This window comes from Lissotriton helveticus, chromosome 7 (assembly GCF_964261635.1).
Source record: "Lissotriton helveticus chromosome 7, aLisHel1.1, whole genome shotgun sequence".
NCBI classification, from domain to species: domain Eukaryota; kingdom Metazoa; phylum Chordata; class Amphibia; order Caudata; family Salamandridae; genus Lissotriton; species Lissotriton helveticus.
The window spans coordinates 1352391419-1352417309 of NC_136068.1; the positions used below are offsets into that span (position 1 = coordinate 1352391419).

General features: G+C 47.3%; 1 protein-coding gene across 4 annotated transcripts in view; it reads left to right on the forward strand.

The window, feature by feature from the left end:
• The window catches only part of NARF (nuclear prelamin A recognition factor), a 403053-nt gene that overhangs the window by 325290 nt on the left and 51872 nt on the right, over nt 1–25891 (forward strand). For all 4 annotated transcript variants that reach the window (XM_078654654.1, XM_078654655.1, XM_078654657.1 and 1 more), the window contains 2 exons: nt 14961–15090; nt 24249–24321. In XM_078654654.1, the coding sequence (XP_078510780.1) occupies nt 14961–15090; nt 24249–24321 (203 nt within the window). The remainder of the gene's footprint in view (nt 1–14960; nt 15091–24248; nt 24322–25891) is intronic.

Below are 25891 nucleotides of genomic sequence, written 5' to 3' on the forward strand. Positions count from 1 at the left end.
AAAAACTGGGGGGCTCTCAAAGGGAAGTGGCCGATATAATTAAGGATGTGGCTTAAAACATTTATGCTAAAAATATGTGCCCAGCGTAATGTGCTGCCCGACTTGTATTTTGCTTCTTCTGTTATTGCCTCCACATATATGATACAACAAGTAACATTACACCTACAACAAGCCAGGACAATTGGCTTTGTCAAAGGTTGTTGGTTAGAAAAGATAAATATACTACATTCATACAACTATGGCTTTGTTATATATAATATTGAAAATGCTTTAGTTTCCGATTGAAAATGCTTCAGTTTCCGATTGAGGCTGATTACCCCCTTTCGAAAAACAATGCGCCCTCCGTCTGCCTTTAGCATGTCATGTGCTAGTGAGATTGGAGTTAGTGATTACAGAGGAGCTTTCCCCAAACAGAGTACTGTGGGGAATTTGCCACCTTGTGTATCTTGTCAATGTTGTACACAGAGTGAACTGGGCAGGAGCAGTGACGGGACAGAAGAGGCGACAGGAAAGGAGAGGTAATAGGGCAGGAGAGGTAATAGGGCAGGAGAGGTGACTGGGCAGGAGCAGTGAACGGGGCAGGAGCAGTGAACGGGGCAGGAGCAGTGAACGGGGCAGGAGCAGTGAACGGGGCAGGAGCAGTGAACGGGGCAGGAGCAGTGAACGGGGCAGGAGCAGTGACTGGGCTGGAGCGGTGATCGGGCAGGAGTGCTGACCGGACAGGAGCAGTGAACGGGCAGGAGCGGTGACGGGACAGGAAATGTGACGAGGCAGGAAAAGTGACGGGCCAAGAGCAGTGACGGGGCACAAGAGGCAACAGGAAAGGAGAGGTGACTGGGCAGGAGAGGTAACTGGCCAGGAGAGGTAACTGGGCAGGAGAGGTAACTGGGCAGGAGAGGTGACGGGCAGGAGAGGTGACGGGGCAGGAGAGGTGACGGGGCAGGAGAGGTGACGGGGCAGGAGAGGTGACGGGGCAGGAGAGGTGACGGGGTAGGAGAGGTGACGGGGCAGGAGAGGTGACGGGGCAGGAGAGGTGACGGGGCAGGAGAGGTGACGGGGCAGGAGAGGTGACGGGGCAGGAGCAGTGAACGGGGCAGGAGCAGTGAACGGGGCAGGAGCAGTGACGGGGCAGGAGCAGTGACGGGGCAGGAGCAGTGACGGGGCAGGAGAGGTGACGGGGCAGGAGAGGTGACGGAGCACAAGAAATAACAGGTAGGTGATGTGATGGGCAGGAGAGGTGACGGGGCACGAGAAGTGACGAAGCATTAGAAGTAATGGGGCAGGAGCGGTGATTAGGTATGAGCAGGAGTGGTAACCGGGCAGGAGCGGTGAACAGACAGGAGCGGTGAACAGACAGGAGCGGTGAAAGGGGCAGGAGCAGTGAACGGGGCAGGGCAGGAGCAGTGAACGGGGCAGGAGCGGTGAACGGGGCAGGAGCGGTGAACGGGGCAGGAGCATTGAACGGGGCAGGAGCATTGAACGGGGCAGGAGCATTGAACGGGGCAGGAGCATTGAACGGGGCAGGAGCATTGAACGGGGCAGGAGCATTGAACGGGGCAGGAGCATTGAACGGGGCAGGAGCAGTGAACGGGGCAGGAGCAGTGAACGGGGCAGGAGCAGTGAACGGGGCAGGAGCAGTGAACGGGGCAGGAGCAGTGAACGGGGCAGGAGCAATGGTGCAGGAAAAGTGACGGGCCAGGAGAAGTGACGGGCCAGGAGAAGTGACGGGCCAGGAGAAGTGACGGGCCAGGAGAAGTGACGGGCCAGGAGAAGTGTCTGGGAATGAGAAGTGACGGGGAATGAGAAGTGATGGGGAAGGAGAGGCAACAGGGCAGGAGAGGTGACCGGGCAGGAGAGGTGACCGGGCAGGAGAAGTGACCGGGCAGGAGAAGTGATGGCTGGAGAAGTGATCGGGCAGAAGAAGTGACGGGCAGGTGACGTGACGGGCAGGTGACGTGACGGGCAGGTGACGTGACGGGCAGGTGACGTGACGGGCAGGTGACAGGGCAGGAGAGGAGAGGTGACGGGGCAGGAGAGGTGACGGGGCAGGAGAGGTGACGGGGCAGGAGAAGTGATGAGGCAGGAGCAGTGATGGGGCAGCAGCAGTGATTAGGCATGAGCAAGAGCGGTAACCGGGCAGGAGCGGTGAGCGGGGCAGGAGCAATGAACGGGGCAAGAGCAGTGAACGGGCAAGAGCAGTGAACGGGGCAGGAGCAGTGAACGGGGCAGGAGCAGTGAACGGGGCAGGAGCAGTGAACGGGGCAGGAGCAGTGAACGGGGCAGTAGCAGTGAACGGGGCAGGAGCAGTGAACGGGGCAGGAGCAGTGAACGGGGCAGGAGCAGTGAACGGGGCAGGTGTAGTGAACGTGGCAGGAGTAGTGAACGGGGCAGTGTGAGAAGTTGGCCTGATATATGATGTCCACTATTCTAGTGGGCACCTTGCACCAGTCCAAACAACCCTTATGGTGATGGTTGTAAAGTCAACCTTATAGACCAGCTAGCCTAGTGGTAGCATGGACAAAGCAGTTTTAGGCTAAAACTTCAGAGAGCTTGTGAAGCCAGCTGTTTTACCATATATAATCCCTTGAATACCAAATGAAAGGACACCACACAGGGTGTATATCAAATATATATGTATTTATTACTAACACAACCCCTCTGCACTCTTTATGAGGTCAGAGTTCGAGATACAGCACAAGTTACTCAATAAGCATACTATAAGTTGCACAAATACAATTCTGCCCTAGGGGCCTCACGAACCATATACTGAATAAGTGATATAAGAACCACTTCAGGAAAGGTGAGTAGGCCTAGGGCCTAGGAAATCGCTGAGGCTACACTGAGCAACCAAGGGATTGGAAGTAGGAGGCCCACGGGAAGCGTGTGCAGTGTCTAAACACACACGCAGGTTACCATAGAGTTTCAATGAGAACGTAAAAGTTACAAAGTAGTAGATTTTGGACACTTCCGGATGGTCTATGGGAAAACCCTGTTAAACTAGGACACTTGGACAGTTAATACCCACGGGAGCACCAGAGTACTCGAGTTACCTCACCCATGGAAGCCGGGTGCATAGGTGTTCTTTCGTGTCTGGTTTCGTCGCTGTTTCCTATGGAGAGCTGCAAGAAAGTGCTGCAGGCGACCAGGAGAAAAGTGTCCGGGTGGATCAAAGGGTAGATCGGAGTCAAGGAGAACCTGAAAGCAGAGGGGACGGAGTCTGGGTCACTAGCCAGTGACCAGGAAGGGACCAGGAAGGAACCAGGCGATGTCGAGATGCAATCAGGTGAAGAGGTGAAGCTTGTCTCTGCAGCCACGAGGACCAGGAGGCGTCGACGATGACCAGGAGCTGGAGTCGAGCTGTCCCATGACGGATCTAGCTGTTGGCGGTGTCGGTATCCAGATTGGACCCAACAAACCTTGGCAAATGCAATCCACACAGGATGGGAAGATTGGCTTCAGTTCAGACCAGCAAGTCTGGGGAGCTTCTCCTTAACAGAGAAGCTGGAGCAAGCCCGGAGCAACCAGGCAAGCAGTGTAGTTTTACAAAGATGTCTTCAGAGGGCCTACTAACCAACGGGCTAGCAACCGCAAAGACGCATTGAGCTGAAATACAGGCACAGGCCCCACGCGGCACTCGTGGAGTGTGGAGGGCTGAGCTTCGGTGCAAATGCTGCTCGGGTCTGGGGCTTCTCAAACCCTAATGCACAACTTCAAGGGTACCTCAGAAGCTGCACAGGTAGCAAAAAGCAGGTAGTCCAGGATATCCGGTCCCACGTCTCTCGTGTCCGCCACGGGTCTCAGTTTTGCTGTGGATGTGAGTCAGAGAAGTCTGGAAGTCCAGTTCCTGCGTCGCTAAGTCTTCGGGTTCTAGCGGGAGCGTCAACAAAGCAAACCGGCAAGTTACTGTTGGTGCCTGTTTGCACAGGGTGGTCACTCCTTCACCACAAGGGAGATGTCTTTAGTCTTCCAGTCGATATGGAACGTCGAAGGTCCAAGAGTTTCGTTTCAGAGTTTCTTTCCAGGATAAATCTAAAGTTTCTAGACACATCTCCTAACTTTATACTAAACTAAGGGGCTGGATTACCTGCTAGGTCCCTCCTATGGGTGGAACCTGGCAAGGGGGTGGTTACACCCCTTTCCGTTTGTCCAGTTTCGCGCCAGAGCTGGGGCTGGAGTGCCCCAGCAACTGGTCTGAACCGGGCTATGCATGGAGCACCTTGTGTGCCGACGTTAGCAACGAAAGGGTTAAGGTAACATGTTGTTCCTGCTTATATTTCACACGCTTTACATAAACCTGTATTCCCTATAAGTGTTTGCTTTTTCCTGAATTAAACCTCAAATAAACATGTTTATCCATTGTTTTAATTAAATAACGTTATAAGCTGTAACTGGTCAGTGAAATGCTAAACTTACTAAAAATTAGTATGTTTTGCTATTTCTAGCCACACCCCTGACTCCGCCCACTGATTCAATCTTTGGTTATTCCTGCCCCCTGATTCTCCACCCACAGTTCCCCTACTTTTTACTTCCCACTTCGACCACTGACTGTACCTTATTCAGAAACATAATCTGCCTGAGCAGTCATTTCTTGCTTTCTCTCTCTCTCTCCCCCCCCCCAACCCCCCCCCCCCCCCCCTTCGCGAGGCGCTCTCAATCAAACAGCAATCCTAGTAGCTGTTTTTTTCTTCCAGTGCAGCAGTTGAACGAAGCACCGACCGGGAGAGCAATGTGCAGTCAGGTAAGTAAGGTTAAGGAGTGACTCCATCCCAAGGACGCAGTAGTTGTGCCATTGCGTCTTCTTTTACACTTGCGTTCACAAGTGCAAGTTCATTGGAACATTTGAAGTAAACCAGAATTACAAGTCCAGCAATGCAACGATTGGTCGTTCAGCGAATCCCAGGGTTCAAGCAGGAGGATCTTCACTGTGTTAAGCCGTCTGGCAGCCTTCTACATCAAGCTCCGTTGAGCTGCTTTCTTTTTATCGGCAGTGAAACGTCTATGAGGCGGAACTATTATTTGGTCAATTTACCCGAGTTCTTACTGTCATTTGCATGTTTGATTCGAAGCCAACAGAGTGATTCGATTCACAGTGACTCGTCATCTGTGTTCGTGCTTGTAGCTGCACAATTGACACAATGTCTCCAGCATTGTGTGTACACAGATCTGCTGGACTAGAAGCAGTGTGACTCCAGTCCAGTGGTAGTTACTGACATTGGCCAGAGATACTTTTAATTTACCTACAGCGAAAATCGAAGCCTTTAAACGTGTGTTTTTTCAGTTTAAAAAGCTTTATTTGAAAACCAATAAGATATACAAAAAGACCAGCAATACAGAATTAATGTAACAAAACAGTATTATAACGGAAGGATTGACTAGTACTATTTCAGAAAAATGAAAGCTACTGTAAATGTTTTTTAAAATGAAGGTTTTTGATTAATGGAAATGTATGACCAGAATGAAACGCCTGTTTTGAGCATCTACCATTCATGCATTAAAGAATGTTTCCGAACAGAGGCGCTGTTCAGATCCTGCAGGTCTTACTTCGGCTCTGCAGCTGGTTTTGAAAGCAAGGGCACGGTCGAGAACCCGCCCCCTCCCTAAACAAAAACGGTGTTTTGGTCTGTGCTGTAGTTCTCAGTAATTAGTGTGCTTCTAGCTACATTTAGATGGATAATTGTACCTAATTCACAGTCTTTGTCACGTTCTTGTTTACATGTGTTAAGTTTGCAGAGTAAATAAACGCTCCATTTCACAGGTCAAACAATAGACATCTCTCAACCTGTCAGTCTTAATGAGGGGCAACCTTGAATTTTCAGTATATGTGCTTCTGCCTCGATGAATATTTTGAGGGTGACGTCAGAAAAGGGGACTTAAATGACCGTCAGGTCAGCCAAAGATGGACAGTTGAGGCCTATTATGACCTGGCTCATATAAGGTGCCTGGCATGAAAATACATTTTATTATGGGCTCTGCCACTGGCCAAATCAGTGGTGCTTTTTTTATCGGCCTCGGATGGATAAAAGGCTCAGTCCGAGCCCTTTAGGTCAGCCCCTGTGATGCAGCAGGTATTCTGAAGTTTTTCTCAACCAATGTATTGCCCCAGCCTCATTGCAAACATAGAAAGCACTACATACAAATTTGTAAAGCTGCACTGCCCATATCTGTTTAGTCAGTCTTTGAAAATGATGTATATGCTGAAAGGCTGCACACTCAGTAGCTGCCATGCATGTGAATGGCATCATATTTGGAATTTACCATATTTTAATTAATGCCTATCACTTAGACATTATTCTTTTTTGTTTGTTTGTGTTTTGAATAGTGAAACCTGGAGTGCACACACTCGGGTGTCATTTCACCCAAAGAATACAAGTGTTAAAGTTTAACATCAGAGAATTATGGAAGACTTGTATTTAGCACAAACTCATGTAAAATAAACTTGACAACACTGGCGTTCACCCTTCATTGGGCGCTGACAGGCTGGTGAAACCTGAACTTCTTTTTGACATGTGTTTGACTAATTGGCTACTGTGAAAAGCCCCTGCCACAAACTGTTCTTCGTCACGATCTCTACAGATCTGAGCCACTCGAAGCCCAAGAGTGACGTGTAAGGACAGCTGCCGTGATAGATTTATTTGTGTTTAGTGCCAGAGAGTATTTTAAGACAGACAAGTGCGTAGATGTCAAATAGCCCAAATGGCAAGGGTAGCTGAAGTGCCATCACATGTTCTAATGCGTTATGACATCACAACCATGACCCATTATAACACTCCTAGCCCCTCAACAGACTTCTACTTTCTGTCACGGTTGGAGTGGTCTACAGAGCAATCGGGCGGTGCCCAAAAGTTTGGCCTCACAGGTCCCTGCGTGGGCTGTTTTTTTGGCTGTCTGTGGGCGTCGTCGTGCTTTTTGTTTGAAATCTGTTTTATTTTCTAAAATCAAAAAAGAAAAAATATAGCAAGAGTCCATACATACACAGAGTTAAGCCCACAACCCATTTAGAGCCGGCCACATTGCTTTCAAATGCTTCTCAGTGCAGAACAAGGCAGTAGGAAACTAATGGTAACACAGCATGTCGCCTACAACCCTTGTTGGGCCGGCCGCGTGCACTAGTACATACATCAGTAGTAGCAGGCTGTGGAATAGTTCAGGACTCATTGAGAACCAGTAACGTTGTAAACATGGGCTAGAAGCCCCTAGAAAGTGGATAGCAGTAGATGGACGGGAAAGAATCGAAGAGGAAAGGAGATGAAGGAGAAGTGGACAGCTACCTGGGTGAGCGAGTGGACAGACAGGAAGTGGCGTGTGGCGATGTCCAGGGTAGATAGTAATGGGGGCCTTAATGGTTGTTAAAAGGGTAGGTGGTTATGACAGGTGTACGTATGCCAGAAGCTTATCGGGATCTGGCCGGAGCAAGGCATCCTCAAAGAGTCACAGTGCTCTAAGCTTGGAGGGTAAATGTCGTGCGTGTTCTATTTAACAGAGATATCGAACTAGGGGCGCCGGACCATGTTGAAGCGGGCGTCTCGCGATTGCAGTCATGCTGTGAAAAGTTCCATAGTTATGACGTGCCACAAGCTCACGAACCAAGCAGCAATCGGGGGTGCCTCTGTCTTTTTCCAATATAGCGCTATGAGTTGCTTAGCCGCCCCAAGCATGTGTAGAGCTGTAGTCCAGTCGCTGTGAGTGAGTGCTTTTAAGTTATCATGTTTGAGGCCCAAAAGGATCGTGGCTGTAGATTCAGGCAGGGGGAAGTCCAGCACCTCCTTAATATGACTAAGGACTTCCTTCCAGAGCAGGGTCAGGAGCAGACAAGCCCACTAAATGTGAATGAAGTCGCCAGATGCATTCGAACACCTCCAGCACAAGGGGGACATGGCAGGGAACATTTTGTGTAGCCGGACGGGCATATAGTACCATTGTGTCATGATTTTGTATGCATTTTCCCTCTTTTGGATGCTACGATAGACCCTAGGAATGTCTCGCCATAGACGGTTCCACTGCACAGGTGTGATTTCCGTGCTGGACGACGATTGCCATTGGCGTTGATATGGGTGCGCAGTCAGCACCGGAGGGTGTTGTAGGATCTGGTATGTCCGAGATATAGGACCTTTCGAGTCGTCGAAGGAGTGGACCAGCCGCTCTCAGGGGGTGTATGGCCGAGTAGCAGCCTGCAGCATTTCCGATGAAGATACCAAGTGCCGCAACTGTGCATACTGTAGGCCCGCTTCCAGTGGGAGATGAAATTCTTCTCTGCACTGAGCAAACGTTTTTAGAGTTTCCCCCTCAAACATGTCTCCAATCACTCTGCATCCTCCCTATAGCCATTTGGCAAATGCACTGGGCAAACGTTTTTAGGGTTCCCCCCTCAAACATGTCTCCAATCACTTTGCACCCTCCCTGTAGCCATTTGGCAAATGCTTGTGAGTTGCGAGCCAGGGAGAAGAGCTATGGGAGTGTGGGGGGAAGGGAAGATCGTCAGCCCCTTATGCACGCCTATCTTGTCCCAGATATCAAGGACCGTTTTAGTAGGCACTGCCATATAGGCACTGCAGGAGCGCGCAGCACGGTGGAGCCAAGTAAGATCCCATATAGTATTCCCTGTTACCATCCTATCCATGTGGAACCACACCTTTTCCCTTTCAGTGGTTGTCCATTCCGAGACAATACGAAGGTGTGAAGCCCAGTAGTAGCCCAAAAAGTCAGGGCACGATAGTCCCCCTCTATCTCTTGGCAACATGAGGATCTTGTAGGACAACTGCGGTCGACGACCACCCCTTATAAATTTAGTGATGTATTTTTGGAGGTCCTGTATCTGTTGTTGTGGTATAGGGGTGGGAAGACATTGAAACAAGTAGAAGATTTTAGGGAGTATCGACATTTTGACGGCGTTAAGCCTACCGAGCAAAGAGATAGTCAGACATTTCCACCTCCGTAGGTCTTCCAGGATTGCTTTTTTGCATTCACGCAAATTTACCGGAGACCACGTGTCCAGGGAAGGGGTCAGTTGGAGTCCTAGATAACTAATATGGTCCGTAGTCCATTGAAGGGGAGCCAGTGTTTTCAAGACTGGCATCTCCTCTTTCGGAATCGTGAAGTTTAAAGCCCAAGATTTGTCATGATTAATTTTTAGGCCGGATGCCCTTTCGAAGGTCTGTAGGAGAGCCTGGAGCGCCGGGAGAGAGGTATGTGGGCGCAATAGCGTGAGGATAAGGTCATCTGCGAATAACGCTACTTTATTCCGACGACCTCCTAAAGCAAGGCCGTGGACGTCCACAGTCTGCCTTATCATCTCTGCCAAGGGCTCTACTACCAGGGCAAATAGCAGAGGTGATAGAGGGCTGCCCTTCCGTGTACCCCTATGTATGAAAAAGGGATCTGTGAGCTGCCCGTTTACTCAAACCCGCGCTTGAGGGGAGAGATAGGGAACCATGATCATAGAAATCATGTTTTGTCCCAGACCAATCTTGTATAACACAGCGCAAAGAAAACCCCAGTCCACCCGGTCAAATGCCTTCTCCGCGTCAAGCGATGGAAGGCAGGCCGGTATGTTCCAGTGGTGTGCTTTCCCCACCAAGTGCGCAGTTCTACGCATGTTGTCCGCCCCCCTGTCTGTTACGGATGAAGCCGACCTGATCTGTCTCCACAAGGCCAGGCATGTGGGGGTCCAGCCGTTTAGCTAGCATTTCAGTGTAGAGTTTGAGGTCAGTGTTTAGCAAAGCTAGGGGAAGGTAAGATGCACATAGCGTGGGGTGCTTTCCTGGTTTGGGGATAAGAGCTTTTTCTGCCATACCCATGGAAGGCGACAGCTCCTCCGTGTCCGAGAAGGAATTAAATAGTCGCAATAGGTATGGCTGGAGTTGTGCGGTGAAAGGCCACCAGCAAGCCATCCGAGCCTGGCGTCTTCCCAAGGGGGAGTTCTTTCAGCGCCGCTGTCAGTTCCTCCACCATGAGGGGACCTTCCAGTTGTTTGGCGTAGTGTGGGTGTGTTGGGGTCCATGGGCATTGGTTACAGTGCCTCATCGATATGAGCTTGGGAGGGTGTTTCCGCCTCGTAAAGGGTGGCATAATAGGTCCTAAAGGCCTCACATTTAGCTCGCTCCGCAGTGACCCGCCCTCCATCAGTTAATTGGATGTTCGCAATGTGGGCCTTCGCTGCTCGAACCCCCAGGCGCTTTGCCAACAACCTACCCACTTTGTCCACCCCCCCTCGAAGTACCGTTGTTTTAAGGCAAGCAGGGACCGTTCAGCTTTATTGGTTCACAAAGAGCGGAGCTGGCCCTGAAGGTTAGCAAGTTTCCGCCGGCTTGCGAGGGAAGGGCGCTCCCGATCCTGCTTCTCCAACTTCTTAATATCCGAAGGAAGGCTATCCTCTAGGCTGCGGGCTTCCCGTGCCCGTGCGATCGCAATGGACGTGATATGGCCTCGGCTTGTCGCCTTAAATGCATCCCACACCACAGGGAATGGGCTCTCGGGTAGGTCATTGCTCGCAAAATAAGAGTCAATGGCGGTTCGTATAGACTCCGCATTGGCAGAGTCCCGCAGAATATGTGGCGGCAGGCGCCACCGCGGCTGGCGGGTGGGGCAAGCGGCTAGATCCTGCAGGAGAAGTTCATTGTGAGCATGGTCGGAGATCGAGATGTCAGATAGGGCTGCCACCAACGTATCCCTTATGAGGGCATGCAATATAAATAAATAATCAATACGCGAGTACGAGCGGTGGACATGCGAGTAGTACAAGTAGTCTTGCACCTCAGGAAAGTGGTAACGCCAAGAATCTATTAGGCCAAGGTCCGTTATCTGCTTCCAGAGTGTAGAGGACATGGCACCCGACTCGTTCGAGGAGGCTTCACTACGGTCCAGCGTAGGATCCCACACCAAGGTAAAAATTTCCCCCACAATCAAAGAGGGGTCGCCCTGTGGCTCCTGTTCCCGTAATAGCGTCCGGAGGTAGGATACCTTCATCTGGTTCGGTGAATAAACATTACACAATGTGAGTAGGCGTTTGCCAACTTCCACCTCCGTCCTGACGAAACGTCCATCTGGGCTACGGAAAGTTTTTGGGATCCCCTGCCTGATACCCTTTCTGCATAGGATAGCCGCTCCTGCTGTTTTGGTGTCTGCTGCAGCCCAGAATTGGAGGGAATATTTAGGGTGCGCCATGCGAGGAGTGTCCACCTTTAGCAGGTGGGTTTCTTGAAGAAAAATGAGGTTAGGACTATGTTGAAGTATGTAGCGCCACACTTGCTGTCTCTTGTTGGGTGAATTAAGCCTCTTAACATTAAGGGAAAGTACCTTTAAAGGGTCAGGAAGAGCCATTAACACATCAGATCACAGATTAGGCCATCGTGCCACCCTAAGAGACATGCCAAAATAAGGGAAGAGGGGAGCATAGGGGGGTCCTCTCTATGCACCGTGGCCCACTGTAGCCTTGCAGTCACCCGCCCGCTGTACCCAAGAGACAGCGAAGGGGAGAGAGAAAGAGTCAGATAAAAAGAACAATCAACATCGGCCAACTGGACCACATCGTTCTGTTCCAGTGGTGGGTCATCCTGCACCCTAGGGTTTGGAGGAACCCAGAGACGTCATTCTCTCTGGAATAGATTGGGGTAGGTCGTTTGCTGCGCTCAAGTCCGTTCAAGTGGGGCATTCCAGCACCAGCTACACTGCGAAAAGAGAGTTGGGGTAATGTCTAGAACGCAGCAGCACGCAGTAAAGTCAACCAGAGAAGAAGTCCCAGAGTTCATTATGGGCACATAGGCTGTTCAGCAAGGGACTGGGGAACCAGGGCCCATGTGCGACTTGGCCCCTGTCCAAGGACCAGATATGCTCAATTTTGTAGTTTTTAGCCTCTGAAGATGCTTGCTCATCCAGAGGTGGGGAGCGTCTGTGCTGACGCACAGTGGACCTAGAGGGTTTGGCAGGAGTAGGCGGATGACGGGTGGGACTGGCAGGCTGAGAGGCGGGGAGTCGGAGCAGTTGAGCCGCTTCTTGGTAGGACCGTATCATCTTACGTTTTGATTCCCATTGGAAAATAATGGCGAATAGGTGGCCCCACTTGTAGGGGATGTCCAGGCTTTGCTGTTTGTCCGTTACAGGCCTGAAATCGCGGCAGCGTCGCAGAGTGTTGGGTGCCAGATCTTGGATAATCAGTTTCTTATGTCCATCGTACGTGAGGTCCAGCTTGGCTCTCGCCGCCCGAAGAATGGCTTCTTTCTCTGTGAAGGAGTGGACCTGGTTAAAATGTCCGGGAGGAGACCCTGCGACCCGATGTGCCCGATCCAAAGCCGGCGGGGAAGCGTCATCCCCCAAGAACTCGTGGAGGCTTTTTGCCACATGTCATTATGTCCTTCCCATCCTCCCCGAAAGGAAATCCCCGGATGCGGAAGTTGTTCCGGCGACTTCGATTTTCCAGGTCCTCCTGCTTCAGTTGTAAGTTTGTGTTGGTCTTCTAGGGCGGCCAGGCTCTGCCAGAGTTGCTCCTGGTCCTCTGTGTGGGCATCAACTGTCCTCTCCAGTCTGTCCACTTGTTCGCCCAAGTCCTTAACTTCCTTCCTGAGCTTCCGGACACAGGAGTGGACCTCAGTGCGTAGGGAGCCAATTTCGGTTTTCAGCTCGGTCATGAAGGAGGCCATGAATGCCTGTGTCACTGGTGGCGAGTCCCCCTCAGGCTGCGGGGTCATCTCAGCGGGGGTGGACGCGCCTGCCTTACCCCACATTGCTGCAACAGAGGTGTATTTAGAGGTTGGCTCAGGGGCGTCCTTGCCGCGATTGGTGTGCACCATTGTGGAGTTGTAGCTGTCCAGCCAGGTACCAGTCCCAAAGGCCCAACGAGGGTTCGTGAGACAGCTCACAGGGGCGCCCGACTACCAGCAGGCTCGCTGCACCTCAGCCGTCCAGTCAACCCACTCAAGATGGGGCCTGCTCTTTCTAGGCTCACGCTTACTGCCCCTCGCCTCGCACAAGGGCCAGACAGTGGGATTTGGTCCAGAGCAATGTTCTCGGCAGCTCGCCTCTCCGGTGCCCAGTCACCCCTTCCAACACACCGGTGCGCGGCAGCTGCAGGCCAGGGTCAACGCCCGTCAATGCCAGGCTATGCAGGAAGGGGCAGACAAGGAGTTGCAACAGGGAGAGTTATAAGTGGTCGCCTTCCAGAAAGATTAAGGGGGAGCACTCCCACCTCGGGCAGTAAAGTTTTCGCAGTCTGGAGAGTAAGGAGGAGAGTAAGCCGTGATGTGGCGCCCCCAGGCAAGTTGTAGTGTTGAGGACACAAAGTACCATGCAGACATTCGTGTAGCAGACGCGGCCCTCTAGGACCAGCACAGGACCAAGTCACCTGCGTAGGCCTCAGTCTACAGTAGAATCGCTGTGGGGGTGCAAGGCCCAGTCCACCCCTTCACAATGCTTCCAAGTCTTATTGTGCTCACTTCAGGGCCCAGGCACTCCCAGGCCACCTCAGGAGGGCTGCGGCCCACGGACTCCCGCAGCAACTTCAGGAGCCTGTCTTCACGCCCCCAGCCAGCAGATCCAAGAGGGCTTAGGTGATTTGCCCGTGAGGCCCGTTTCCGCCTTCGTCAATGCAGCGCGGCTCCGTGAGGCCGCGGAGAGAGCAGCTCCTAGTAATTCCCCCACAAAGGCAGCTCAGGGAGGCGATCAGGCAGGTAGGCAGGGTGGGAGATTGCCGCTGGAGTCACCTCTCAGGGGGAGCGGTGGGCCCCGATGGGGGTTCGCGCCAGAACCCGGGCGCGGTGTTGCCGGCTGAAGAGCACGCTCCCCCCGCTGGGGCACCTCTACAGCGCAGCCTCCTCAACCGCCAGTCGCACAGCAGATCCACTCACCGCTGGTGTGTGCTGGGGCCCAGGTACAGCTCCTTCGGTCTCCCGTCCTGGGCGAGTTTAGGCTTAGTCAGGCCCGAGTCCAGTCCCAAGATGGCGGCTCCAGGGCGCGTTGGGAGGCGATCACCCTCGGACCCCCAGCGCCAGTGATGTCTCGGTCACCTCAATCATGCGCCCGTGCTTCCGCCTGATGTTTGTGGCACCCGCCAGATTCGGGGGAGTCTCAGGCTCGCGCCCCCCCAGCCAAGAGGAAGGGCCGTTCTCGAAGGCTTCAAAATGGCGGTTGCCGCGATCCAGGTCGAGAGTCCAGGGCAAAACAGCCGGCCCACCGTTACGATCATGTCCCGGCTGTCATCCGCTCTTCCAGTCGGGCCCCCCACAGTCTGCCACACAAGCGCCCCGTAAATAGGTGCCACCAGCGCTCCAAACTCCGCTATAATAGCTTTAAAATGCCTCAGGCGACCGGAGCTCCCACAGCGTGCATCTCACGCCATTCGCAGCGAGCGTCGTAGTGCTTTTTAAAATTTTATTTTAATTTTAAGCCATGTTGCAAACATTGGCCAAGTTAGTAGACGCGTAGGCGAAACCTATTGGCTTTGCCAATGCTTGTTTATACTAGACCAGCAGTTAAGACGAGAACATTTGCTGTAAAGGATGCAAGGCCGCATTTCCATATATTGTTGTGTTTATCTAACTAGACATTGACTTCTGATAAGGGCCACGCTGTCAATGCATTCAGCGCCTAAGTCTACGTTTTACAGCATAGTTGATCTGACTTTACCTTAACATTTTGAATTCTGTGACTTCCTTTGAAATCCATGATCGTTAACATCTTGCCGCAAGTACTAACTGCATATATTCCTGTATGTTTAGTGTTACAATCTCAACACACCCTCTTCAATCAATACTGTATTTGCACTTAACTGCTTTGTTCTACCATAATCTTACAAAAACACATCACTTCTGGCTGGGCATCCAATATTTTCACCACCATGACAGAAACAGACCTACTATAACCTATTTGCAGAAATCGTTATCAATTCTTGTATTTGAAGTACAGTGGGATTATTTTTTAACTTCATCTTCAAGAGGTCTCTAATGTGTTCACTTATTTGCCTCTTCCTATAGAGTCTGTCGCCTGACAAGATATTCCACATCATTGTGGCCCCCTGCTATGACCGCAAGCTGGAGGCGTTGCGCGATGACTACTTTGCAGCCTTGTACAATGTTCAAGACGTTGACTGTGTTTTAACGTCAGGTGGGTCAGAGGAATTGTTTTTTCACAGCGACACTGTCATGCTTTTCTGTTGTTGTGCACGTTGAGGTAGAGAAGTGTGTTCCTTTACTGTATATTTCACTAATGTACACACTAAATTAATCCAAGTGCCTAGTGACTACTCTGTTTGAGCTACCCTCCTAGACACCTGAACAATCTAGATTTTTGGTTCTCTTGCTCCCTCTATCTATGTTTTATATCTTCATTTAGGCATGTTGCAGGCCACACTAAAACATGTAATATTAAGATTGGTAAGAATCATGCCATTTTGTTTCTGACTTTTTCATGAGAGAGATCAAAAATTATATTTAGCTGTGCATGGATGGTATTATTGTTCCAGTGTCCCAACGTTTTATTCATAGTTCTATTGATTATGACTCTACTGTTTTGACCTGGATGCTCTAAGCATTTTTACACTTTCTGTGGAGCAACATTTTTTAATGTTACTTCTCACGTCATTCTTTCCTCTATGCACATTCCCTTCCACTGTCTTACATCAACCTCCATGTAGGCAAGTACTTGACCACATAAAAATGTAGTCTTCTGTATGGTGTGTATTCTCTTTGGGTATTTTAATGACTGTCACATCTCTGCCTCTATCTTTGTCTCCAACTCTACCTTTATTCCAGCATCCTTATGTTAATGGTAGAAAACCCATTTGCCTTAGGATTTGATTTCTGCCTCTTATGATATTTGTTGTCTCACAGGCTTGCTTGACCGCCCTTAAACACGTGTTATACATTAAAACATAATTAAAAGAGACAGGCATACTCTGTACATTTCATACAGCAACATTTCATATTTCATAGGTCGCTGCCTAAAATATACAAGTATCGGCAAATCAGCTGGTATTAAAGTCTAATCAGTGAGTTAGATGTATGTTATATATTTCATGATTAAGGACAGATTCAAACGCAGAGAGGCTGGCACTCATGAGCACCATAAAGTTGCAAGGTGGGGTATGGGAAGGCTGCCAGAAGAGAAACATATTTTTTTCACAGCCTCATAGTAGTCCAGGTGCAACCACAAAGGGAGGCTTGCGCTTTTAATTTCCTCTTACACTGGTCTAGTTCCTAATGTGTACATCTAAAGAGCCGGAACATGGATTCGGGACTGGGCTATTGTGGCAAGTGCTGCACTGAGAAAGAGAGAAACAAATGTCTACCACCTTACCGCCCTCACTCTACCGCCCTCACTCTACCACTCTACCGCCCTCACTCTACCACTCTACCGTCCTCACTCTACCGCCCTCACTCTACCGCCCTCACTCTACCGCCCTCACTCTACCACTCTACCGCCCTCACTCTACCACTCTACCGTCCTCACTCTACCACTCTTACGCCCTCACTCTACCACTCTACCGCCCTCACTCTACCGCCCTCACTTTACTGCCCTCACTCTACCACTCTACCGCCCTCACTCTACCGCCATCACGCCCTCAGTCTACCGCCCTCACTCTACCACCCTCATGCCCTCACTCTACCGCCCTCACTCTACCGCCCTCACTCTACCGCCCTTACTGTACCGCCCTCACTCTACCGCCCTCATGCCACCGCCCTCATGCCACCGCCCTCACGTCACCGCCCTCACTCTACCACTCTACCACCCTCACTCTACCACCCTCACTCTACCACTCTACCGCCCTCACTCTACCACCCTCACTCTACCACCCTCACTCTACCGCACTCACTCACTACCGCCCTCACTCACTCTATCACCCTCACTCACTCTATCGCCCTCACTCACTCTATCGCCCTCACTCACTCTATCGCCCTCACTCACTCTATCGCCCTCACTCACTCTATCGCCCTCACTCACTCTATCACCCTCACTCACTCTATCGCCCTCACTCACTCTATCGCCCTCACTCACTCTATCGCCCTCACTCACTCTATCGCCCTCACTCACTCTATCGCCCTCACTCACTCTATCGCCCTCACTCACTCTATCGCCCTCACTCACTCTATCGCCCTCACTCACTCTATCGCCCTCACTCACTCTATCGCCCTCACTCACTCTATCGCCCTCCCTCACTCTATCGCCCTCCCTCACTCTATCTATCTATCGCCCTCCCTCACTCTATCTATCTATCGCCCTCCCTCACTCTATCTATCTATCGCCCTCCCTCACTCTATCTATCGCCCTCCCTCACTCTATCTATCGCCCTCCCTCACTCTATCTATCGCCCTCCCTCACTCTATCTATCGCCCTCCCTCACTCTATCTATCGCCCTCCCTCACTCTATCTATCGCCCTCCCTCACTCTATCTATCGCCCTCCCTCACTCTATCTATCGCCCTCCCTCACTCTATCTATCGCCCTCCCTCACTCTATCGCCCTCCCTCACTCTATCGCCCTCCCTCACTCTATCGCCCTCCCTCTATCTATCGTCCTCACTCTATCGCCCTCCCTCATTCTATCCATCGCCCTCCCTCATTCTATCTATCGCCCTCCCTCCCCTCCATCTATCGCCCTCCCTCTATCTATCTATCGCCCTCCCTCTATCTATCTATTGCCTTCCCTCTATCTATCTATCTATTGCACTCACTCTATCTATCGCATCACCACAGCATCACTCAGCACCACCACAGCATCACTCAGGGGCACAACAACATCACTCTGCGCTACCACAGCATCACTGAACGCCACAGCATCACTCGTCGCCACCACAACATCACTCAGCGCCACCACAGCATCAATCTGTGCAACCATTCAACAACAACTGGTTAAATATGTTCTCTCAATGTTTCAAGCTTTATTACAAATATCATAAAAAGATGTTAATATTTCACTTCTCTTCTTGGATTTTGGTCACAATAAAATACACTGAACATAATCTTCTCAAAAGTTATTTCAAAAGTTTGAGCTATTGCTATTATAAATTACAATAACTTTTATTTAAGTATTAATTATTTAAAAAAATTAAAAGCCATTGTTATTTGTAATATCAATACATCTAAGTCACGTAAATACAACACATATTGCATTACAAATGCTATAGGTGTCACATTTGCGAAAGTTAAAACGATTGGAATTGTAAATGACAAAGCTATTAATTTAGCTATTTTCAAAACCAACACATAAATACAAAATTTGTCATTTACAATAACAATAGCTCAAACTTTCCTAATGCAAGACCTATTGCATTGCAAATGCTTGTTTTGCTGCTCATGCCATGTGTTATCTTGTGCAGTGTTTAGTTTTCTACCCTGCATGTTATTTTCTATCTTATTTGTGTTCTGTGATGCTTGGGATTGAGCCTGTAATTTCTTTTTGTTTTATTTACCCTCACCTTGTAGGGAGCCAGGCTTCACCTTAATGCAAATTTGTGAATTTAGGGGTTGCACATTTGTGTCACCTGGGAGTGTGCGAAAGAGTTGTGTACCATATAATTATTTATCGCAGTGTGTGCGATGGGTCATGTATTCTATACTCTTGTGCCTTTGTGCAATGGGTCATGTAACCTATACTTTTGTGCCTTTGTGCAATGGGTCGTGTACGCTATACTTTTGTGCCTTTGTGCAGTGGGTTGTGTACCCTATACTTTTGTGCCTTTGTGCAATGGGTCGTGTACCCTATACTTTTGTGCCTTTGTGCAGTGGGTCGTGTACCCTATACTTTTGTGCCTTTGTGCAGTGGGTCGAATGCCCTATACTATTGTGCGATGGGTGGTGTACCCTATACTTTTGTGCCTTTGTGCAATGGTTCGTATACCTAATACTTATGTGCCTTTGTGCAATGGGTTGTTTACCCTAAATTTATGTGCCTTTGTGCAATGGGTTGTTTACCCTATACTTTTATGCCTTTGTGCGATGGGTTGTGTACCCTATATCCTTGTCTCACCTAGGAATTTGTTCACGTGTTGTTTCTTCATACTTTTATTAACCTATGGTTGAGCATGTGTGATGTACAGAAGGGGGTGAGTGGTGAGGAACTTTGTAGTAAGGTAGTGGATGGAAAATATCCACGCATAGTTATGTCAAAACCCCCGAAAGCTTTAGGATTAACATCAGTAGTGAATAATTCTTTGTTATTCCAAGAGCACTGAAAAGTGGTTTCATCCAAAATGGTAATAGGGGATCCGGAATCAGCCATAACCTGTATGGTCTGAATCCCAATAGAAATGGTGCAAATAGGCCCCTTGATGCTGAAATCACACAAAGCATTTACCTGAATGAACGAAATAGAAGAAAGGTTTAACGCATCACAAATTTCCTCCTCAGAATAAACCATATTAACCTTAGACTTATCTTTGGGTAAACGACACGAAGCAGCAAAGTGACCTACACGTTTACAATTAGAACATCTTTTACCTTGTGCAGGACATTTTGGATTATTTGCAATGTGAAACTTTGAACCGCACCTGTAACAAAACGCATTAGTTTTGGGTTCAAAAACTTTTTTCCCAATATTACGGTTAGAAACCACATTAACATTGCAATTGTCCCCTGATGCCTGCGAAATATTGCAAACAGTTGAAGAAGAGGCATGTTCAGCTAAAATTTTAGAGGAGACAACAGAACACTCAATACTTTTCGCAATTACAATGACTTCATCCAAAGTTGGATTTTTACATGTCAAAATTCGCTCTTGGATCTTCTTATTAAAGCAATTAAAAACTAACTGATCACGAAGAGCAGTCTCCAGATAGGTACCAAATTCGCATTTCGATGCAAGAACTCTTAAAGTAGCTACATAGTCTTCTATGGACTCTTCTTGTAACTGTTTCCTTTTAAAGAACATATGTCTCTCTACCATGACTGATGGATCATCTTTAAATTGTTTGCCCAGACGTGTTAGTGCCTCGGTATATTCATTCCATGAGTCATCATCAGCAGGAGCTTGAACTACTGCTAAATTGTCAAATAATTGTTGGCCAGCATCTCCTAAGTGATTGAACAGGATAGCTCTTTTTCTGGATGCAGGATATTCTAGAGCATCTATAGCTTCCAAATAGTTTGTAAATACACGTAGCCATTTGTGCCATGGAGTAGGAGGTTTGCCAGGAACAATTAAAAAAGATGGAGGTGCTACAATCCCATTGTTGTTATTACCTGAAGCAGCCATAATAATTCACACAAAAAAATTTTTGTATATATTATGATAATTTCTTACTTGTCAGCCTTGAAATAGCACTGTCAGGAAAAACGATCTTTTAAACCTAGACAGAAGACGACCAAAATTTCACAGACAAGGTCGCGTTGACAAGAAGTTGAGGAGTGCGATGCCTGTCAGCGTTATATGAAGCAGACGCGGAGCGCTGAAATAGACGTTTTATTTTGAGAAGTTGACGTCAAGCGCTGCACACGTAAATACAGCTGGAGCGTAAGCAGTTGGAGTTGAGCGCCGATAACGTAAACAAAGCTGGGGCGCACTTAGATCACAGCATACGCTGGACGCATTCCAGAGTGACGCTGTAGACGTACTGCGCGTGTGCCAGAAGCGCGTACGAAAACAATTCCACAGCTAGCCTCACGAGCGTAGAATGCTTCGCGCATTTGAAAATAAACGGTATGGAGCAGGCAGCGCTCAAAGACGGCTTCCAGGTAATAAATTATTAAAAAAAAAACTCACAGTTTATGTGAAGGTGGTTTCAGAGATGAAAACGAAAATTCCCAAGTTAAAATCCGATTTTAACAGAAACGTTGGAGCCAGTGACCTTAAAGTTCATGGTCGAACTGCTCATGTCGGTGGGTTTGATGCCAATCAGCTTCCGATCGTCGCCAATAATTGTAGTAAGGTAGTGGATCAAATAAGGATGGAGATCCAGACAGAAAGGTTGATAAGGTGGTTTATTTCAGGCAGAGTAAATCAACCCACGACCAGTAAAGTAGAATACCAGGTTTGCAATGGTCAAAGCATACAGTATAACATTCTAAGAACATGGAATAGGAACTCTAAAGAAGGCATTCCTTAAAGAGCTAGTATACTAATAATAAAGTACATACTACAAACTTGCATCTTTTTGATGCCCTTCATTCTCCCAGTCCTGCACAGCATTTCCTCGAAAATGTGTGTAGAAGGGGGTGAGTGTTTAGGGAATTACATCTCATTGATGTCCCCTATTCACCCAGTCCTGTACAATATTACCACTGCAAAATGTTTTCTTTAGAATTGGTGGTGTGTAGAAGGGGATGAGTGGTTAGGTATTTACACTTCCTTAGTGTCCTCCATTTTCCCAGCCCTGCACAATGTTACCACTGTGGAATTTCTATGTTTAGTTAATATTGTTGGGAAGTGTACAATTCTCCCTTTCTTCGTTATTTTACTCTTGTAATGTTTCATTTGTCTTTGCATATTTCTTTCATACTTCTTTCTGCGCTTCTTGTATATTTGAAGTTATCATTTGCTCCTTGTTTTGTTTCTTCTCCATGCTGTAAATCTATCTTTTGGATCTTTATTTAGTTATCTCCAAATGTACATTGCTTATTTCTTTGGTATTGTACTTTTATGGTGCAATGTAGTAATCTTCTTTATTTAATGTGTTTCCAAGGGAAGGGGATGTGTTGTACCCTGATTTCTCTTTCCCCCGTTGCTCAGCCAGTATGAATGTGATGTGGATGTGGAATGTTAGAATGTTGATGAGTGAGCAGAATGTTGGAGTTCCCGGTTGTGTGTGAGAGAGAGACAGAGACTGTGGGCTGAGCAGCAAGGATGCTGCTCCTGGTGGGGCCTTGAATTATCTTAACTACCATCTTGCAACTAAGCTTAAATAAACCTCTTCTTGAATTATACCTCATGGCTATGTCTGGAGTTCATACAATTCATCTTTGTAACAATGACTTTTTTCAGGCATTCGTTTGTTCCATCTTCCTATTGGGAGTGGTTGTAAATGCCAGATTTGTAATGGTGTTAAGCGTATTTAAAAAAGTTTTCTCTGTTCCATACTCCATGCCTCTTGTCATTCCAAGTCTGCGGATGTACCTACCATTACCGATTACAGCAGGTCTAGGCTGAACATGCTTGAATAAGATCTACTTATTGATTGTACTAATTCAGTAAACTGTCTCAAAGTATTGTTGTGAAAAGAACCATAGAGAGCTTTGACCGGACGCTGTCTGCTCAGTTTCTGAGAAGGCAATAAAGTTCCACAGAACATTTAGCTCAGTTTTCCACTCATAGTGTGTTTGATTGATTTGATCTGGAAAGAGTTTTTCACTTTGTCAGCATGAACCACAAAAGGTCAAAGAAACCAGAGCAGTCTTGGATGACAAGACACGTATCTTAGATGCCCTAGCTGGTAACAAGGGCCCAATGATCTTGGCTATGTTCCTGCAAGACAGGTGAGGTAAAAAAGTATGTGAGGCAGATGAAAAACGGGAGTATTTGAATATGATTCCTTTTTTGGATGACCTGTAAACTTTCACCAGCTTTCTACTTGGGATGATTTATGGGATGTAAATTTCGGACCATCTGGTCCAGGTTTTCAGTGTAAATGAACGGAGGACGTTTGTCAGTCATACAAATTAGGTGAAAGCTAAACAAGGTTGGCTGTTTAAAACTAATTTAAGATGGACGCCATAGTGCAGATTGTAGCTTTTATTTTACAGGGAGTGTGGTTGTCTTTATTTTATTCCTACATGCTAATCTGAGAATTCTCTAGCAGTATTTCCCGTAAAAGTAGAAGCCTGGCCACTCATAAGGATGTTAGTGCTTGTGGTCACCCAACTAATTAATTTTGTAGCTGAAGCCTCAATAGATTTTACTGGCCAGTTCTTAATTTGCTTGTAAAATTTGGTCCAGTGATTTTGTACCTGGGAACACTAGGCAAATCGTGATTGGGCACAGCAGAGTTCCACTTGGGAATTCCCTCTATCGTTGGGAGCAGACCTTCAGTTCACTTTGGCTGTGCCTTGTGCACAACTGCCACAGTCTTTGCCAAAAGCAAAGGGCCCACACCTGTCTTGTGTCTTTAGTGAAGCAGGAGCATGGGGCAAGCAGCGTAATCTCCTTGCTTGGGTATCTTACTAGCTTTAAAAATCATTGAAACTCCACGCTATAAGCTAACCTAGATGGCTTGCTACATCATTTTACTTGGCACTTCTTCCACAAAATGACGTTGTGTTTAATTTTAGAGGCATGGGCATAGATGATAAAGGACTATTCCCAAGATTATTTTTTTTATAGCACCAGGTTATACATTGGGCAGTCATTTAAATTTTTTTGAAATACTTTTGACATAATGGTTTCTATTTGTTTCATTAATAAAATGCTGTAATCCATTCAAAACTAAGCCATTGCGTCTCAACAAATGTTTGACTTAAAAGTTTTGTTTTTAACACTTTTTATGCAAGAACTTGTAACTTATGATTAAAAGTTCTAATGGGTATAATATTTCAAAATAGAGCCTGGTTTTAAATTTAATCTCGCCTAAAACAGCTGTTCAACAGTCAGTAGGTTGACACCTAATGGGTAGTTTATTTTTCTCATTACCTTTTTAATAATTGTTGGAAGCTTGTTAGATAAGTTCACATTATGAGTAGAATGCTTCTGCACATACCAGAGTGTATAACCTGCAGACTGCCTGGTTTCAACCATGGGAAAAAGAACTCCGCTTTTTTTCTTTATGTGGTTGATAACATGAGGAGACCATTCTGTCTGTGGTAGTTTAGAAATTAACCATTTTAGCAATAATATTCAAGCACACTATTAGCTCTTTGTGTATTTTATTGTTAAATAGAAATTTAATGGACATCTTGTGCACCTAAGGACATTTCTAACATACAGTATTGAAATGGTTGTCCAAAGAGTAGCAGAAGTGCAGAAAATTAAGATGTATCGCAAGCAAGGGGAAGTGGGGAAGATCACTTGTGTAAACTTCTAATAAGACTTAATTTGGAGTATTTCTGTGAAGACTTTTGACCATGGAACAACTCAATAATTGGTCAACTATGTTGTTATTTTCCTGCTTCCTTTCCTCCTGCACAACAAGGATCTCTAAAATCTTTAATGTGGACTTAATGAACATTCAACCAATTCAATGATTTCCCAACTGTCCATAGTAGAAGCTTTGCTTTCCCACCAGTGGGTATTGAAGGTCACTGCCTTAGAAAATACCCTCTGGAGTTGTACTGCGATGCGTGATATGAGGGATCTGTGTTATGGAAGGTCACTGGTTCTTTCTGTTCTGTTGCCACATAGGTGAAATTGTTAAAATCATGGAAGAGAAAAATGTATCATTCAAGGAGGTGGAAGAAGTAGCCCTGGAAAGCATGTAAGTAAATATTCTCCAATTTCCCATTGTAAATTGCCTGAAGCTGAAAAATACTGTTTCTGTAAACAGAAATGCGTAATAAATGCGTTAATAAGAATATGAACTATGCGCTCGCATGAAATCAATTTATAGTACTTTAAAAGTAACATCTTATTAAACATATTGAAGTTCCACCTCAGACCTATTGGTATCTTGTTGATATTGCTTCACTTCCTTCGCAATGTTGCTGTGCCCTTTTGATGACGATTCATTTATAGCATGAAAAGTCACCACATTTGATTATATTTTTTTGTTTTGCGGACTTCAGGGTCGCTTTGGGCAGAGAAGGTAGCACTTTGGTCTTATACAGCGCTTTCAAGCATTGGATCCTACAATAGTATTTTCAAATGAATGTAGCAAGGTTCTCAGCTGGCAGGGTAGCCGACTCCTTTCGCTCAGGTGCAGGTAACAGCAGGCATTTCTTCCTCATTCCAGGTATCTGTTACTGACACATAAAGTTGGCATCAAAGATTACCATCCCTAGTCCCTTTTCCCTGTGCTGATGCAAAGACCTCCATTGAGTCAAAAGGCTTATACTCCTGTTTATCTTGTCATTTCAAACTGGTGGAGCACAGTCTTTAGGCAGCTAGTCAAGTTTGAGTGCATATTTCTTCACATAGATTTCAGTCCTCTGTGGACCACTATCCCATAATAATCGCAGTCACTCTTTTGCCTTGGTGATGGCATGCATACCATCATAATAGCAGGGAATGTGTACCTTTTTTAAGACCGTTGTGCAGGAAATCATTAGCTGTTGCTGGGGCACCACACCTTCTCGTCAATCAAAAAGAATGGGGAAATGAACCACACAGGTCTCCATAACAGACTTGCAGCAATATTGTTTTGGAGACCCTCAAGCACACATTCACAGTTTGTGGTGTATATAATCTCTGCTTAGTGTAATTTGGTGGCTAGTGTCATCATTGGGACATTCACTTGAGTGTTCCGTTCTCCGAGTGACAATCTAATCTTCACCAGGATGGAGACTGTCTGGATGTTGACAGTGGTAAGTTAAATCTTTATTAAGGGAGGAGAATAGAATAGGGATAATGCTAAAAACAGGTCGGTGTTAAGCGGATGGGTCACTGATCCATGACAGCTGGTAATCGGTTCGACTTGTTTCGGTCATGAACAGCCCATATGGTTCTTGAGCCTTCATCAGGACCAATAGTAAGAAGGCCTTACACTTTAGGGTTTCCATAATTATGTTGGCGGGTTTTATTTATTTATTTACTTCAGTGTTATATAGCGCTGGCTCGACCCGGAGGTATCAGAGCGCTTTACATAAGGAGAGTTACATAGGTTACAAGTTACAACATTGTTACAGAAAGGTACATCAATTACAAGTTACATCTGTTGGTTCATGGCGTGTAGAAGGGTAAGGGGGTAACGTAAAAGGACGACGGGGAGGGAGATTAAGGGTTGACCAACTCGCCCGTCTTCGGCTGAGAGCACACTTTGATCAAAATGAAACGTTGTGATAGGCGCCATCTTTGGCATACAACTGGGAAGGAATAAAAAAAATAAGTGG